At 38.5% G+C, this 17,936-nt stretch overlaps 1 protein-coding gene across 1 annotated transcript; it reads left to right on the top strand.

Moving 5' to 3' along the window:
- The first annotated feature begins 645 nt into the window (after window positions 1–645).
- LOC103508317 lies at window positions 646–17,752 on the top strand. Its single transcript, XM_026822964.1, has 5 exons — window positions 646–1,311; window positions 1,434–1,501; window positions 15,250–15,373; window positions 17,543–17,674; window positions 17,738–17,752. Exons 1-5 carry the CDS (start codon window positions 1,273–1,275, stop codon window positions 17,750–17,752), a joined length of 378 nt encoding a protein of 125 aa, XP_026678765.1. The 5' UTR covers window positions 646–1,272.
- Window positions 17,753–17,936: the final 184 nt, after the last annotated feature.

Here is a 17,936-nt window from a genome sequence, read left to right as displayed (position 1 = left end):
ATTATTAAATTTCATTTTAGTGTTTAAGTTCTGAATGAGTATTTTTGCAATTAAAAAATAAAAGAACTACCTAGGTACCATTTAATTTCCTTTGTACACACCAGCTTTAACTATCAGGCAGGGACAACGATAAATCCTTTCTTCATAAAACGCTGAAGTTAAGCAACATCGAGCATGGTTAAACTGCTATTTAGTGGTGACAAATTTCGGTATGTATCAATACAATCAATACATTACGCCTCATAATACCAGTTTTATCAATTTATTGAAGAAATGGTACCTAATTCCAGTCAAATCATCATGTGGATTTAAACCCTACCTAATTCTAATAAACACAGAGTTCACAGGATCAGAAATATCAATACCCATCACGATAATTTCGACAGGTATTCAGAGTACGTTCATATGTATTACTTGTGTTCAGAGTAAAATATGCAGTAACTGTCTCCTCAAACTGATACCTATATTTTAAAACAAATTATTTGCTTTTACGGGTGTTTTTTTTTGGGATTTTTTTTTTTTTTTTTTTTTGTAATTGTGATTTTAATTTAAAACTAATAAATTATTGAAATACCAAATTAAAAATAATCAAAATTATTATTTTCTATCTTTTTTGTGGATGTGCTAAAATTACATCGTCTGGTGGATGTGTCAAATTTCCCAAATTTTGAAATTGAATTGATTATCTTTAAAATCAAAGTTCATTATTTCATTCGCAATTAGTGTAGTGACAGCATAATTTTTCTAGCGAAACCTATGTGTAGATCTTGTACAAGAGGAGATTTTCCTTGTAGATATGACATTTCTCACAATATATTCTCACGACAAGTTACTAGATACCTAGGTCTTGGCACAAAAAAGTCACATCTAAAGATCTGTTATCATATCAACCAAGTATATAACAAGTGTAGATAATAATATATGACCATGTCTAATCATAATAAATGATCCGCATGACTCTAAACATGACATTCAAGATCGTTTGAAACTCAACTCTCTTTCTTAAAACCAGGTTAAACTCTCGTGAATAAATCAAGTCATGTCACATGCATGCAGAACATCACACGAATAGGCAAACAGAACAAAAAAACTCTGAGAATAATTGAAAACTAAAAAAAAAAAAACAAAGATAAATAGAAAGTGTGTCAACGATTCAACATGAAATAATTCAATCAATTTAATAACCTCAGTTGGAAGTGTTTCTCTTTGGAAAATCTTGCCCGGCGGGTGTCTTCTGATTGGCTAATTGGTTTGACCTTGAACCAAAGAAGTATGAGAGAGAACCGAGCCAGCTCTGGAAAGCAGACCAAAGTCATGAACGGAAATGGAACGGATGGAGTGGTTCGAGTGGAAAGCTACATGAAGTCTCCCACCAGACGGTAAGTCAAACTCAAGGGACGACTTTTGGAGCCAGCTCTGGAAAGCAGACCAAAGTCATGAACGGAAATGGAACGGATGGAGTGGTTCGAGTGGAAAGCTACATGAAGTCTCCCACCCGACGGTAAGTCAAACTCAAGGGACGACTTTTAGACAATTTTTTCAGCTAAGAAAGAGGATTTAGGGGAGCTACAATGAGTGGGGACGAAAAGAGGGAATAGTAGATAGAGAACATGATAGATGAAAAACTAGGGAGAATGGTACCAACTTCCACCTTACATCAAATGGTGCAGAATAGAGATCAATTGACAAGTTCAACACTTTTAGAAGAAGGTAAAAAGGAAAGGACAGAATCAAAGTTAAGGAAGCTGCAAATGCACTCACTTTTAGGAATCCTTTGTGCTTTGTGACTATGTATTTCCGATTTCCTTAGCTGTGCGTCATTCTACATTCTAAAGCTAGAGTCTAGAATTTACTTTACTTCTTGACTTACTTAGAAACTAAATCTAATAATAGGACTATGGACTACCAAATACCAAATCATGCCCATGCCTAATCCTAACGGACCACAAAAATAAAAAATCCATACTAAATCAGACCAAAGTCATGAACGGAAATGGAACGGATGGAGTGGTTCGAGTGGAAAGCTACATGAAGTCTCCCACCAGACGGTAAGTCAAACGCGAGGGACGACTTTTGGACAATTTTTTTAGGGAAAAAATGGGGTTTAGGGGAGCTGCAACGGGTGGGGAAGAAAAAGAGTAGAAAGAGAACATGATGGATGAAGAACTAAGAAGAAGAACTAGGGAGAATGGTACCAACTTCCAGATTCCACCTTACATCAAATGGTGCAGAATAGGGATCAATTGGCACGTTCAACACTTTTAGAAGAAGGTAAAAAGGAAAGGACAGAATAAAAGTTAAGCAAATGCACTCACTTTTAGGAATTCTTTGTGCTTTGTATTTCCGATTTCCTTTGCTGTGCGTCATTCTACATTCTAAAGCTAGAGTCTAGAATTTAGACTTTGCTTCTTGACTTACTTAGAAACTAAATCTAATAATAGGACTATGGACTACCAAATACCAAATCATGCCCATGCCTAATCCTAACGGTCCACAAAAAAAATCCATACTAATTTTAAATCCAAGCATAAAAAAACAGGCTAGCTTAATAGGCACGAGTTTATGACATACCTATTTATTAGTTATAGGTTTAAATCCAAGCATAAAAAAACAGGCTAGCTTAATAGGCACGAGTTTATTACATACCTATTTATTAGTTATACCAAAATATTCAAGAAGACAGACCGTTGTGTCTTTGAGGTTTCAGCAAGAAGCGGGTTACGGTTGCATTGTAACAGAATATGTCGTCCTACTGTCAGCATAGGTATTATTACTAAAATTTATTCTCCTTGTGCCAATACTCATACAAATAGGTAATAATAATTTTATGGAAATTAAAAGATCAAAATATACCGAAATATCCTACAGGATTTTATGTAGGTATACTTACCAGACCCAGAACCCTTCAATCAATCGACAAAGAAGGAAAGCAAAATATACCGAAATATCCTACAGGATTTTATGTAGGTATACTTACCAGACCCAGAACCCTTCAATCAATCGACAAAGAAGGAAAGGTAAATTTTGATGAAATGGCAGCTTTATGAAACCTATGGAATTTTCCTTGAATTTTTACCTCGGAACTAAATGTCCTCTAATACATACTTTCGGCCAGTGTCGGCCTTCCTGTATCACGGGGGACCAAGTTACGAATAACCAGAGTTTCAATCTACCTAGGTACGTACCGTTGAGTTACAAATTACCATGACTAAATAAATTTCAAGATTAGACCGTTGAGTTACGAATCATCATAACTTGATTTCAAGACTAGTAACGATAAGTTACGAATCACCAGAACATAATCTCAAGACTACCTACTACATCATAATTTTAATTCACCACAGGTTTACCTTATGGTGTAACTTTCTCCCCGCACGGGTAGGTACCTCGCAACATGTACGGTGTTCATCATTAAATTTTGCAATGGTCATAAAATTGAATCAAAAGTAATTTCAAAGTTCACATTGTTTCTTTCGCGCATGGCGAAACTCTGGTGCAATGAGATCTCACATTAGAATCATTAGATGATGATCAAGAGTACCTAATAATTTAGGGGGGATATATCTCCCTGTACTTAAATACCTACTTCACAATCTTCTTTTTCTTCGCCTTTCCCCGTGTTCAGACGGAGTCGGCGTTTTTCGTCAGCCTCTCAATCAGAGGATGATTGCTTTCGGCTGACATTTTGGGTACAAAAATTTGAAGAGTGGATGCGCTTCGCACTCAACCTTTGCTATTTCTTTAATAAGGGAAAATTCAGGCTGGTGTCCTCCCTCGTGAAAATATCGGTCTGCTGACCACGGAAGAGAAGGACTAAGGAGTGGCAGGGACCAGGGACTAAGGAGTGTCAGGGACTAAGGAGTGCCAGGAACTAAGGAGTGTCAGGAACTAATAAGTGCCAGGAAGGCGATTTAAACTTCATATTTCTTTAATAAGGGAAAATTCAGGCTGGTGTCCTCCCTCGTGAAAATATCGGTCTGCTGACCACGGAAGAGAAGGACTAAGGAGTGCTAAGGAGTGTCAGGGACTAAGGAGTGTCAGGAACTAATAAGTGCCAGGAAGGCGATTTAAACTTCAAACATTCTCACCCCTATGTGTCCGACCTCGCTCCAACATACCCATTATAAACATTGTGAGAGAACCATGGGCCCTAATATTAGAAATCAGGCGTGAGAAGGTTGTTAGGTAAACACACACTCTTGACTATTTTACCTATTATAATTATTATTACATTTTTTTTTTTACTTATTCGCGCAAGTTTTACCCATTAGTGCCAGTATGTGAGAAACTAACGCGAGGTCTTCGCCTGCAGGATCTCATGCATAATTTCACATCATCTTTTTTGTTGAGGTTAATTTATATTGGCTCTAATTTCTCTCTTCCTGTGACCAGCATGGGAGGTTTCAGCCTGAGCCATTAGGTCCAAGAACCTAACCCGCTTTATGTGGACATGTGGGTAGTGAAAATAACAGGACGGACAGTTATATCTACTCGAATAGGACCAAAGTGTCCTTTTACCCCAGAATCAGTTTATGTGGTCATTAAATCACAAGAAAAACGCAAAGTGTATAGGCTCTCTTCCTGTGACCAGCATGGGAGGTTTCAGCCTGAGCCATTAGGTCCAAGAACCTAACCTGCTTTATGTGGACATGTGGGTAGTGGAAATAACAGTACGGACAGTTATATCTGCTCGAATAGGACCAAAGTGTCCTTTTACCCCAGAATCAGTTTATGTGGTCATTAAATCACAAGCTCTCTTCCTGTGACCAGCATGGGAGGTTTCAGCCTGAGCCATTAGGTCCAAGAACCTAACCTGCTTTATGTGGACATGTGGGTAGTGAAAATAACAATACGGAGAGTTATATCTACTCGAATAGGACCAAATTGTCCTTTTACCCCAGAATCAGTTTATGTGGTCATTAAATCACAAGAAAAACGCAAAGTATACAGGTTTAGGTCACGTGATGCGAAGTGCAAAGACCTGGCCGTGGGTTCGATTCTCGCCTGGGTTGAAATTTATCCAAAACAGATAAGGTTCATTCTCGGAAGGGCTGGTTTCTCCTATCCTACTAATCCTACCCCCTTATCCTCTCTACGATTTCGGGAAGACCTCCACTGTTACAGTTCCTTCTATCAAACCTCCAGGGGGGGACTCTTCCAAATAAGAAAAAAAGTGCAAAAGACAAAGTGTAAAGTTTTTTTTTATGGAACGCGGGCCCCAGTTAATGTTTGCCCTATATTATCTTATATAACTAATGAGAATATCTTGCCTGAGCCAAAGAATCCACATATCTATCGATTAATTACTAATCACTGATTGATGATCTTGTCTTCATTGAGATTGGAATGTTGATAAGCTCGCTTTGAATTAAGGTTAACTATTGATTAACCTCGAGCGAGGTTAACGCTACCGCTATAAGCTTCATACAATGGTATTCCATCGTATATTTGCGTTCTTATGAATTCTATCCCAAGTATGCATTATTCTATTCTACTTATTCTAATCAATTCTATTCTATGCACTATTCTAGTCCATTCTACAATTTTTTTCTATGCATAAAGCTACAATATACATACTCAGAGTACCTTTAGGTACCTAGGTATTTGCCTAGCTATGGGTCATAATGTGTAGAGGACGTAGAGGTACAGTCATAAAATTTATCTTAGTACCTTCATATATCTACCTATAGGAATAGATATTTAGATAGGTAATTATAGGGATATGTATAGGTAATATTCTACCCATTCTAATCAATTCTATTCTATGCACTATTCTAGTCCATTCTACAATTTCTTTCTATTCATAAAGCTACAATATACATACTCAGAGTACCATTAGGTACCTAGGTATTTGCCTAGCTATGGGTCATAATCATAATGTGTAGAAGTACAGTCATAAAATTTATCTTAGTACCTTCATATATCTACCCATAGGAATAGATATTTAGATAGGTAATTATAGGGATATGTATAGGTAATAGATATCTGTTTTACAGCTACTAAGGTTAACTATTGATTAACCTCGAGCGAGGTTAACGCTACCGCTATAAGCTTCATACAATGGTATTCCATCGTATATTTGCGTTCTAATGAATTCTATCCCAAGTATGCACTATTCTATTCTACCCATTCTAATCAATTCTATTCTATGCACTATTCTAGTCCATTCTACAATTTCTTTCTATTCATAAAGCTACAATATACATACTTTAGGTACCTAGGTATTAAATTTGCCTAGCTATGGGTCATAATGTGTAGAGGTACAGTCATAAAATTTATCTTAGTACCTTCATACTCGTATATCTACCTATAGGAATAGATATTTAGATAGGTAATTATAGGGATTATGTATAGGTAAGAGATATCTGTTTTACAGCTACTTATTTATCGATCCATGATTCATACTCTCAGCACAGAGCTAACTCGGATCGTCATGCTACAATATGGAAATATGTAATGCAGATTGCAGAGTATTGCAGATAGGATATTAGAGGATGTTCTATTTATTCAGAGGAATAAAAAACAAAACGAATATTTTTCAAGGACTAACACCCATATTTATGAACAAAATGCTGGCTCTCAAGTTCGTGCTAAGCATAGTCTCAAGGCATTTGATTGGTCAATTTTGACTTCAGACTGATCTAAGAAGGATCACTCTTGTTCATAAATACGAGTGTAAGGCTAGGTACCTATACCCTACTAATTGCGAGAAATAGCAATATAAATTTTTTCAATCCCGTCGGAAGTTGAACCCTCGGACCCGGGTCTCCGTGATAAGGAAAGATTACCCACCATAGTCACTGATAGACAAACTAAGCCAAAGTCCCTCACTAGACAAAGTGCGTCTGCCTTGTAAACGCTAGGCCGCGGGTTCGACTCCCACCCGGGTAGGATTTTATCCTGAAGCGATAATGGTCGATCTCGGAAGGTCTGGCTCTCTCCTATACTGTCTATCTATCTATTTACCTATCATATATTTAGGAGCCTATTAAAAATAGGAAACATGAACTTTTTTTCTACTTTTTTCACAAAAACTTTCCACGAATTTCCGAATTCGCGTGAGTTCTAAATTATTAGAAAGGAAGTCAAGTTTAAAAGAATAGTTATGATTTAACGAGATGTGAACATTCAGTGTGGAAGCACTTAATGGTATCTAATGCCGACCACTCACGCTCAGACCGTCTGACAGGACTTAGGTCTGAGTGTCTGACAGACTTAGGTCTGAGTGTCTGACAGACTTAGGTCTGAGTATCTGACAGACTTAGGTCTGAGTGTCTGACAGACTTAGGTCTGAGTGTCTGACAGACTTGCGGCCAGTGTCGGCCTTCCTGTATCACGGGGGACCAAGTTACGAATAACCAGAGTTTCAATCTACCTAGGTACGTACCGTTGAGTTACAAATTACCATGACTAAATAAATTTCAAGATTAGACCGTTGAGTTACGAATCATCATAACTTGATTTCAAGACTAGTAACGATAAGTTACGAATCACCAGAACATAATCTCAAGACTACCTACTACATCATAATTTTAATTCACCACAGGTTTACCTTATGGTGTAACTTTCTCCCCGCACGGGTAGGTACCTCGCAACATGTACGGTGTTCATCATTAAATTTTGCAATGGTCATAAAATTGAATCAAAAGTAATTTCAAAGTTCACATTGTTTCTTTCGCGCATGGCGAAACTCTGGTGCAATGAGATCTCACATTAGAATCATTAGATGATGACCAAGAGTACCTAGATCTCCCTGTACTTAGATACCTACTTCACAATCTTCTTTTTCTTCGCCTTTCCCCGTGTTCAGACGGAGTTGGCGTTTTTCGTCAGCTTCTCAATCAGAGGATGATTGCTTTGGGCTGACATTTTGGGAACAAAATTTCGAAGAGTGGATGCGCTTCGCACTCAACCTTTGCTATTAGGGGGGATATATCTCCCTGTACTTAGATACCTACTTCACAATCTTCTTTTTCTTCGCCTTTCCCCGTGTTCAGACGGAGTCGGCGTTTTTCGTCAGCCTCTCAATCAGAGGATGATTGCTTTGGGCTGACATTTTGGGTACAAAAATTTGAAGAGTGGATGCGCTTCGCACTCAACCTTTGCTATTTCTTTAATAAGGGAGAATTCAGGCTGGTGTCCTCCCTGTTTTCTCGTGAAAATATCGGTCTGCTGACCACGGAAGAGAAGGACTAAGGAGTGGCAGGGACTAAGGAGTGTCAGGGACTAAGGAGTGGCTGACAGACTTAGGTCTGAGTGTCTGACAGACCAGCAGACCGTGTGTGACGGAAAACGTTTCCAACCAAGGTCTGTTAGACCGTACGGGAGACCTGAGCCTGAAGCTTCCTCCGCCACACACGTTCAGATGGTCTGAGCCGTGACTGACCGGCATGCGGTATAAGATTTTCATTCCCCTACGGATGAAATAACAGTGTGTTCCTTAGTTTTGTGAATGGTACAACTGAGAAAAACGCCCCTACGGGTGTTGGGGCCAAGTAGAAAGCAGACAAGAAGAAAAGGGTCCAGAATCAACATCGTAACAAATGAACATCATCCACCAAATGTCAACAAAATCGGATCAAGCGTTCGAGAGTTAGCGAGGGACAGACAGGCAAACTAGATGGGGCACCCATTGGGAAAACTTTACGATCGAGCAATATTTCAAACGAAATTAAGTAAACTTTCCACGAATTTCCGAATTCGCGTGAGTTCTAAATTATTAGAAAGGAAGTCAAGTTTAAAAGAATGGTTATGATTTAACGAGAAGTGAACATTCAGTGTGGAAGCACTTAATGGTATCTAATGCCGACCACTCACGCTCAGACCGTCTGACAGACTTAGGTCTGAGTGTCTGACAGACTTAGGTCTGAGTGTCTGACAGACTTAGATCTGAGTGTCTGACAGACTAGGTCTGAGTATCTGACAGACTTAGGTCTGAGTGTCTGACAGACTTAGGTCTGAGTATCTGACAGACTTGGGTCCAAGTATCTGACAGACTTAGGTATGAGTGTCTGACAGACTTAGGTATGAGTGTCTGACAGACTTAGGTCTGAGTGTCTGACAGACTTAGGTCTGAGTGTCTGAAAGACTTAGGTCTGAGTGTCTGACAGACTTAGGTCTGAGTGTCTGACAGACTTAGGTCTGAGTGTCTGACGGACTTAGGTCTGAGTATCTGACAGACTTAGGTCTGAGTGTCTGACAGACCAGGAGACCGTGAATTCACTTCGTTCAGTGAGATATCCCAAACAAAAGCATCAGTTAGTGGGGTCGAGGTTCTGTGCATAGCATTTTTGTTGTAATTTGTAAAAAGTTATAATTGTATTATGAGGAACACGCAATGTCTTGTCCTTATTAGAAAGTTTCAGATGCATAACTAGAGGTATTTTTGTTAGATTCTAGCTTATTTAGACATGCCTAAGTCGAGCTAGGAATTAGGACTACCTATGTATGTAATGTACCTAGATAAGTAAGTAGGTAGTAGGTAGGTATAGTAGAGAAATATGTAGATAAGTACTATAAGTACGTAGATAAAGTAGATATATAGAAATAAGTAGGTAGGTATCTATATACTCGTAAATATGAATGAAGATATTCAATAGGTAGGTAGTTATAGACCACATTAGAGGAGACTTGGAGCTTTATTTTACTGTTATAACGTTATAAGTATTAATGTTCACAGCAAAGTAATAAAAGGAATGTAAATTAACATACCTACCTATTTAAATAGCCTTGAAAGTTTCTCTAGTTGAATCGGATCATTATTTGAATGTAAATATAAGTGCAGAATATGAGTCTAAACACAGGAGGTAGGTAGGTACTTTTACCGCTGGCTTAACCAGGATTATTTCATTAATAAACATGTATGTAGGTATGCTGATACCTAGATATTGGAAAGACAAGACGCAGAGTATTGCAGATAGGATATTAGAGGATGTTCTATTTATTCAGAGGAATAAAAAACAAAACGAAGATTTTTCAAGGACTAACACCCATATTTATGAACAAAATGCTGGCTCTTAAGTTCGTGCTAAGCATAGTCTCAAGGCATTTGATTGGTCAATTTTGACTTGAGACTGATCTAAGATCTTGTTCATAAATACGAGTGTAAGGCTAGGTACCTACCCTACTAATTGCGAGAAATAGCAATGTAAATTTTTTCAATCCCGTCGGAAGTTGAACCCTCGGACCTGGGCCTCCGTGATAAGGAAAGATTACCCACCATAGTCACTGGTAGACAAACTAAGCCAAAGTCCGTCACTAGACAAAAATGTCACAAAAGATCTAACCAGGTCGCAGTGACCAAGGGCGTTTATTAAAGCCGATGGCCCTACTTATACTAATACCAATCACTAGACAAACTAAGACTACAAAGGCTGAGAAAACTAAGCTAATCCGATTACACTACAAAAGCTGCAAACTTGCTATTAAAGTGCCTTTACCTGAGTATTCGTCCAATATGAAAAGCAGGAAAGTTAATATGCTTGTCCTCCTGTCTGTCCAGCAAAACTGAGAAGCTTTTGAAGAAAAGGAGCTCCCATGAAGACATGAAATTGAAAGTTTCGTAAGAAACATGTATGGCATGACCATGACTTTTGTATGATGCCGTTTATTTCATTCCTTAATTCCCAGCCGTTTCTGAGATATAAGCGTGGTTCGCAAATCACGAACCACCCTGTATACTCGTAAATATGAATGAAGATATTCAATAGGTAGGTAGTTATAGACCACATTAGAGGAGACTTGGAGCTTTATATTACTGTTATAACGTTATAAGTATTAATGTTCACAGCAAAGTAATAAGGAATGTAAATTAACATACCTATTTAAATAGCCTTGAAAGTTTCTCAAGTTGAATCGGATCATTTGAATGTAAATACAAGTGCAGAATATGAGTCTAAACACAGGAGGTAGGTAGGTACCTAGGTACTTTTACCGCTGGCTTAGCCAGGATTATTTCATTAATAAACATGTAGGTATGCTGATACCTAGATATTTGAAAGACAAGACGATATAGATACCTATTACTACCTACAAATACCTATTTATGTACATATGTAGGTATGTCTATGTACATGTACAAGTATTGTACCTACATAGGCATAGGCACTCAAACCTACGGTAGGTAGCGCTTATGTTCGCGGATTTGGCAATTATGTTCGCGGATTTGGCAATTATGTTCGCGGATTTGGCAATTATGTTCGCGGATTCGCGTCTCGAATCGACATTTTGGATATTTGGCAAGCCTAGTTATAGATATAAGTACCTATTACTACCTACAAATACCTATGTATGTACATAGGTATGTACAATTGTACATACATGGGCATAGGCACTCAAACCTACGATAGGTACTACTTAGAATGACCTAGGCCTGCCTTATAATTACCAACAACTATTGATTTTGAAATTACGGATACAATTCCAAGCAGCGAAATGATTTCTAACAAAAAATTTAGGAAACAGAAACAGACCACATACAAATGATGTAATAGGAATCAGAGCATTTCATGTGGTCTGATAGGTCTGCTATTACAGACCAGGTCTGCACTGTTGAAACAGACCATACAAATGATGTAATAGGAATCAGAGCATTTCATGTGGTCTGATAGGTCTGTGTTATTACAGACCAGGTCTGCACTGTAGACTCTAACAAAGATTTGGACCACACGTTTTGGTCGACTAGTCTCTCCAAACTCTCTACTGACCCACAGTGGTAACATTCCAAACCACAAGCCGGATAGCGGACATAATGTATCGGAAAATTTGATTTTTTTTTTTTGAGGTTTGATAAAGAGAACTGTAACTGCTAGGGTCTTAAAATCGTCCCGAAATCGAAAAAAGCCAGGCGTTCCGAGATCGAACCTCCCCGGACGAGAATCGAACCCGCGGCCTAGCGCAAAGTTCAATACCATCGTCCCGAAATCGAAAAAAGCCAGGCGTTCCGAGATCGAACCTCCCCGGACGAGAATCGAACCCGCGGCCTAGCGCAAAGTTCAATTGTTCAATATCTGCTGGCGTAATAGGACCACCAACACCAAGTGACAGCAACATCTATACTAACTTACCTATCATCAAAGTCAGCCTTCTACACCCAAGTAGCAACCAATGTTAGGTCTTACTCACACCAAGTGACAGCAACATCTATACTAACTTACCTATCATCAAAGTCAGCCTTCTACACCCAAGTAGCAACCAATGTTAGGTCTTACTGCTTACTCGTACCTATCATCAGAGGAACCCAAGTACCAATGTTAGAAATGATGGTCAATGCGAGAGGATGATGAATTACATTTCAGACATGGTGAGCCATGACGAATCTTCATGATGATTTCATAGCTTCCTATAATGTGTATGTTATTGCCGCTCTAGTAGACACTAGGTATCCCCTCTAGCTAGTCAACATATAGATGGTCAATGCGAGAGGATGATGAATTACATTTCAGACATGGTGAGCCATGACGAATCTTCATGATGATTTCATAGCTTCCTATAATATGTATGTTATTGCCGCTCTAGTAGACACTAGGTATCCCCTCTAGCTAGTCAACATACAGGGGGCCCTAGAAATACTGAACAGTGGATCAGATAAAAGTTGGGTGAAATATTGTCAGACAAAACTTGGGTGAAATATTGTGAGCACTCTAAGCAACTAAGGACATGTGTGACAAAACTAAATGAGTGGATTTCACCAATATTTTCGATGATTTCATAGCTTCCTATAATGTGTATGTTATTGCCGCTCTAGTAGACACTAGGTATCCCCTCTAGCTAGTCAACATATAGGGGGCCCTAGAAATCCTGAACAGTGGATCAGATAAAAGTTGGGTGAAATATTGTCAGACAAAACTAGCACTCTAAGCAACTAAGGACATGGTGTGACAAAACTACATGAGTGAATTTCACCAATATTTTTCCAATCTTTAGAAGGCCACTCTAACAGCCTCTGTTAAGTTCGATTTGATTTGTATAGGCTTGACTGAGCTGTTCAGCTAGCAGGCTGTTTTTGGGCCTAAATAGAAGGTTAGTGGAACTCATCCTTTGTGAATTGAGACCTTTTTCACCAAGGATTGGTTGATTTCACCCATGTTAGGCAATGAAATTGCGTGATTCGAAAGTTACCTAAACTTGAGCCAATTTTAAGCAGAATTAAATGAGTTTTATGTCACCTACTCGTAAGTACCAGACCACCCTGTAGAACCAAATACGAAGTAAGAATCCTAACCCTAACTATACGTTTTGTACAGAAGACTATCCAATATCATAACTACTGTAGCTACTGATCATAGACCTTAGACCTGGATCAGAATTACGAATATTTCATGGTTTTCCTCAGCATTAAGCAGTAGACCATCATTATTTGCAGACATTGTATGAAGATACATAAAAATAGTTTGCAATAAATCTACTCTAGAATCCTACGGTTCAATAGTTTGGGATGAACACTTGTAACCAAACCGTAGATTGAGACTAATTTGGTTATTATTGAAGGTAAACACGGAATAATGCATATATTTTGAGAGCGGTAACTGAAAAAGATAAAAGACGTATTTATAAATAAACCTACATATCCAATATTATGTTGATTTGGTGGTAGACCTGGCTCAGAAAATTATAATAATTATAGGTAGGTACCTACTTAGATATAATTACGTACATACCTAGGTACTTATTCTTCAACCTAAATACCAATTTATCTTGCAAATACCTACCAAAATCAGTAAGTGGGTATTTAGGTAATATAAAATCGTCCCGAAATCGAAAAAAGCCAGGCGTTCCGAGATCGAACCTCCCCGGACGAGAATCGAACCCGCGGCCTAGCGCAAAGTTGGTAGTTATAGACCACATTAGAGGAGACTTGGAGCTTTATTTTACTGTTATAACGTTATAAGTATTAATGTTCACAGCAAAGTAATAAGGAATGTAAATCAACATACCTATTGAAATAGCCTTGAAAGTTTCAATTTGAATCGGATCATTTGAATGTAAATAAAAGTGCAGAATATGAGTCTAAACACAGGAGGTAGGTACTTTTACCGCTGGCTTAACAAGGATTATTTCATTAAGAAACATGTAGGTATGCTGATACCTAGATATTGGAAAGACAAGACGATATAGATACCTATTACTACCTACAAATACCTACATGTATAGGCTTGCCAAACGTCCCGAATTGGCCGGGACAGTCCCGAATTTCAGGGGGTGTCCCGGCGTCCCGTTCAGTAGGAGTACTAAAATACCACGGCTAAGGTTAAAATATGCTGTGACAACCAAAACCGCAGTGACCTCTGAAATTTAGAGACCTGTGAGATACTTTTACTATTTTACCATAACACGATCATTTTACACGATTTTTTTATACAACTCAGCTGTAGGGCAGTAGGAATAACCATTTTGTCACCAAGGTTAACTGAGTCAATGGTTAGCTGAGTTATCTAATGGGTGGCTAAGTTAATGCCAACTTGCCTTTACTTTCTGACTCTTGGCAGTCCCTGAAGGTCACCTGTCCTAATACAAGACTTGCTCGACGGTGCTTAACATCAAGGGATAGCGTTCAGCACGAAAATGCCGCATCCATTGAGGGGACTTTGCCCGATCTAAGTAACTCTTCAAATGAAGTATCTAATCTGTAAAAAAAAAAAAAAATCATTTTAATAGAATAATTATTTATTTAGAAATTAAATTTATGCCAACTTGGTTAGCTTGGAGGGTAGCGTGCCTGCGTTTTCAGCGTCAGGTCGCGGGGATTCCCACCTGAGGTGAAGCTTACCCTAAACAGATAAGGTTCGTTCGTTCTCGGAACGGCTGGCTTTCCTCCTGTCCTATCCTATCCTCTCTCCGGTTTCGGAACGATATCCCGGGACTTCGGGACGATATTCAGGAAGACCTCAGAGGTCGCGGGGATTCCCACCTGAGGTGAAGCTTACCCTAAACAGATAAGGTTCGTTCGTTCGTTCTCGGAACGGCTGGCTTTCCTCCTATCCTATCCTTCTCTTTCCGGTTTCGGAACGATATTCCGGGACTTCGGGACGATATTCAGGAAGACCTCAGTAGTTACAGTTCCCTCTATCAAACCCTAACACTTTTGCAGCTTCGCTCTCATTTATTCAGATCTAAGCCATTCTGACATTCATTGTCTTATTCTGATACTAGTGCATCAGCTGTCCTACACCAGGGATATTTTCTTGAAAAATAACAGAAAGTAAAAAAAGTAGGTAATAATTAAATTTATATCCTTTTCCCCGGTTTCAGGATCCCAATGAGAAGTAGCACGCCTGTAAGGAATGGCCATTCTAAACGAGAGAAGCAGAAGGAGGCTGAGAACCGAAATTTTTCACAACGATCCTCATCCCTCATTTCTAGACGAAAGAAAGTGGTAAGTTGAGAGCCCAAGATCTTAGACCCTGACTTGGAGTAAATTATCCTTGGTAAGTTGAGGGCGCGTTAGACTCCGACTTGGGGTAAATTGCCCTGGAGAGGGCGAAACAGAATTTTAATCACACCATCATCTGAAAAGCTAATCCGATTACACTACAAAAGCTGCAAACTTGCTATAAAAGTGCCTTTACCTGAGTATTCGTCCAATATGAAAAGCAGGAAACGCGGTCAATGTTAATATGCTTTCCTCCTGTCTGTCCAGCAAAACTGAGGAGAAGCTTTTGAAGAAAAGAAGCTCCCATGAAGACATTAAATTGAAAGTTTCGTAAGAAACATGTATGCCATGACCATGACTTTTGTATATGGTCAGGAAAGGATGTAGGGGGATCGTTTATGGATGCACTTGCGGAATATCGCCATTTGCCTTGGGCAATAGTCATATCCTTCGTAAATCGTGATGTATTCACGCAAAACACCTGTTTGGTAAGCGAATTTAAAGTCAACAAAAAAGGTAGATTTAAATAAAATGAATCTCCAGTAGATCTTCTTAGTTACGAAACGTCATGTGTGGTTAGTATCAGGGACAACAAAGCTGGCTAAAAAAAAGGTTCAATAGAGGGAACTGGTAACTGCTGAGGGCTTATCGTCCCGAAATCGAAGGTTGTTGGAGGGCAGGACAGGAGAAAACCAACCGTTCCGAGAACGAACCTAATCTGGTTTAGGATAAAATCCGCCCCGAGCGCAATCTACCCCGGAACCGAGCGCTTACAACGGAGGCGCGCTACCTTCCAAGATTTTGACCTTGACAGTAGTTAAAAAAAGTAGCATCTCACATAGATGCCAAAAAAAGCCCTGTCCCTCGGCCCTGATGGTTGATATCAAGCAGTAATAATGTTATGAAATAGACAATAATAATAATAAGGTAGGGAAGGGTCAGTAGATACCTTGGTATAACTAGGTATAAAAAGAGATAGATAAATAGATTTCAGTAATTACTGATGTAATCCTATAATTTTCCAGTAACATTACATTATCAGTATAACTATACCTACCTATGTATGTAATGTATACTTATGAGAGTAGGGATGACTGTATTGGATTTTCTTCTCACCATTACCTAAGACATAATTATGTAGATACATAGGTACCTACCTGTATAGTTTGTGGCATTATGTGATAAGTTCATAACATATGGTTAAAGGTCACAAGTTCATAGCAGTACCTATCTAAGTAGGTAAAGATATACCTAGGTATATATATCTATGTATATTACCTGACCTAAAAAAAAAAACATTAGCTACCTTGGCAGTCAAAATAAACAAAGTGCAAGGTCGTTTATAAGAAGAAGAATTAAATCGATTTTTTTATTGACTTTATGTCGGTAAAAAGTAACAAATTCATAATTGGGAAAGATATATTATGTGTAGGTACCATTAAGAAGAAGAATTAAATCGATTTTTTTATTGACTTTATGTCGGTAAAAAGTAACAAATTCATAATTGGGAAAGATATGTGTAGGTACTGTAGGTACCATGTTCCCTTACTAACTATAACTACGAGTAATGTACCTATCTCAGCCAGCCTAGTTAGCTTGGTTGGTAGTGCGTCTGCGCCTCTGTTAAGTTCGATTTGATTTGTATAGGCTTAACTGAGCTGTTCAGCTAGCAGGCTGTTTTTGGGCCTAAATAGAAGGTTAGTGAAACTCATCCTTTGTGAATTGAGACCTTTTTTCTCCAAGGATTGGTTGATTTCACCCATGTTAGGCAATGAAATTGCGTGATTCGAAAGTTACCTAAACTTGAGCCAATTTTAAGCAGAATTAAATGAGTTTTATGTCACCTACTCGTATGTACCAGACCACCCTGTAGAACCAATTACGAAGTAAAAATCCTAACCCTAACTATACGTTTTGTACAGAAGACTATCCAATATCATAACTACTGTAGCTACTGATCATAGACCTTAGACCTGGATCAGAATTACGAATATTTCATGGTTTTCCTCAGCATTAAGCAGTAGACCGTCATTATTTGCAGACATTGTATGAGGATAGGTACATAATCATATCTCGGTCAGTGGTCAGTGTTAAGATATATCTTATTAAAAAGATTTTATGATAATAATAGTAATTCACGTGTTGAGCAACCTTGATTTTTCTTCTTTTCAGTCGGAGCCTTTGGAGATCGAAAAACCGGTAGAACCAGAAATTTGGCTGCAACCAGACACCTATGATATTCTCAATAGTGACATCATTCATATCAAACGATCTCTCATGTGCCTCAGCAGGCTTCTAGTTCAGGTAAGTTATGGGATGAACTTGTAACCAAACCGTAGATTGAGACTAATTTGGTTATTATTGAAGGTAAACACGGAATAATGCATATATAGTTTGAGAGCGGTAACTGAAAAAGATGAAAGACGTATTTATAAATAAACCTACCTATCCAATATTATGTTGATTTGGTGGTAGACCTGGCTCAGAAAATAATAATAATTATAGGTACCTACTTAGATATAATGACGTACATACCTAGGTACTTATACTTATTCTTCTACCTAAA

The sequence above is a fragment of the Diaphorina citri genome, unplaced genomic scaffold (genome assembly GCF_000475195.1).
Source record: "Diaphorina citri unplaced genomic scaffold, Diaci psyllid genome assembly version 1.1 scaffold387, whole genome shotgun sequence".
NCBI classification, from domain to species: domain Eukaryota; kingdom Metazoa; phylum Arthropoda; class Insecta; order Hemiptera; family Psyllidae; genus Diaphorina; species Diaphorina citri.
Note: the sequence above shows the minus strand (reverse complement) of the source record. Positions and strands in the feature narration are given on the sequence as shown.

Excerpts from the sequence above, each read along its gene's own strand:
- LOC103508317 (XM_026822964.1), top strand. The coding sequence starts at position 1,273 with ATGAGAGAGAACCGAGCCAGCTCTGGAAAGCAGACCAAA. Across the intron at positions 1,312-1,433 it reads GCTCTGGAAAGCAGACCAAA|GTCATGAACGGAAATGGAAC; the intron begins GTCATGAACGGA and ends AAGCAGACCAAA. Across the intron at positions 15,374-17,542 it reads TTTCTAGACGAAAGAAAGTG|TCGGAGCCTTTGGAGATCGA; the intron begins GTAAGTTGAGAG and ends TCTTCTTTTCAG.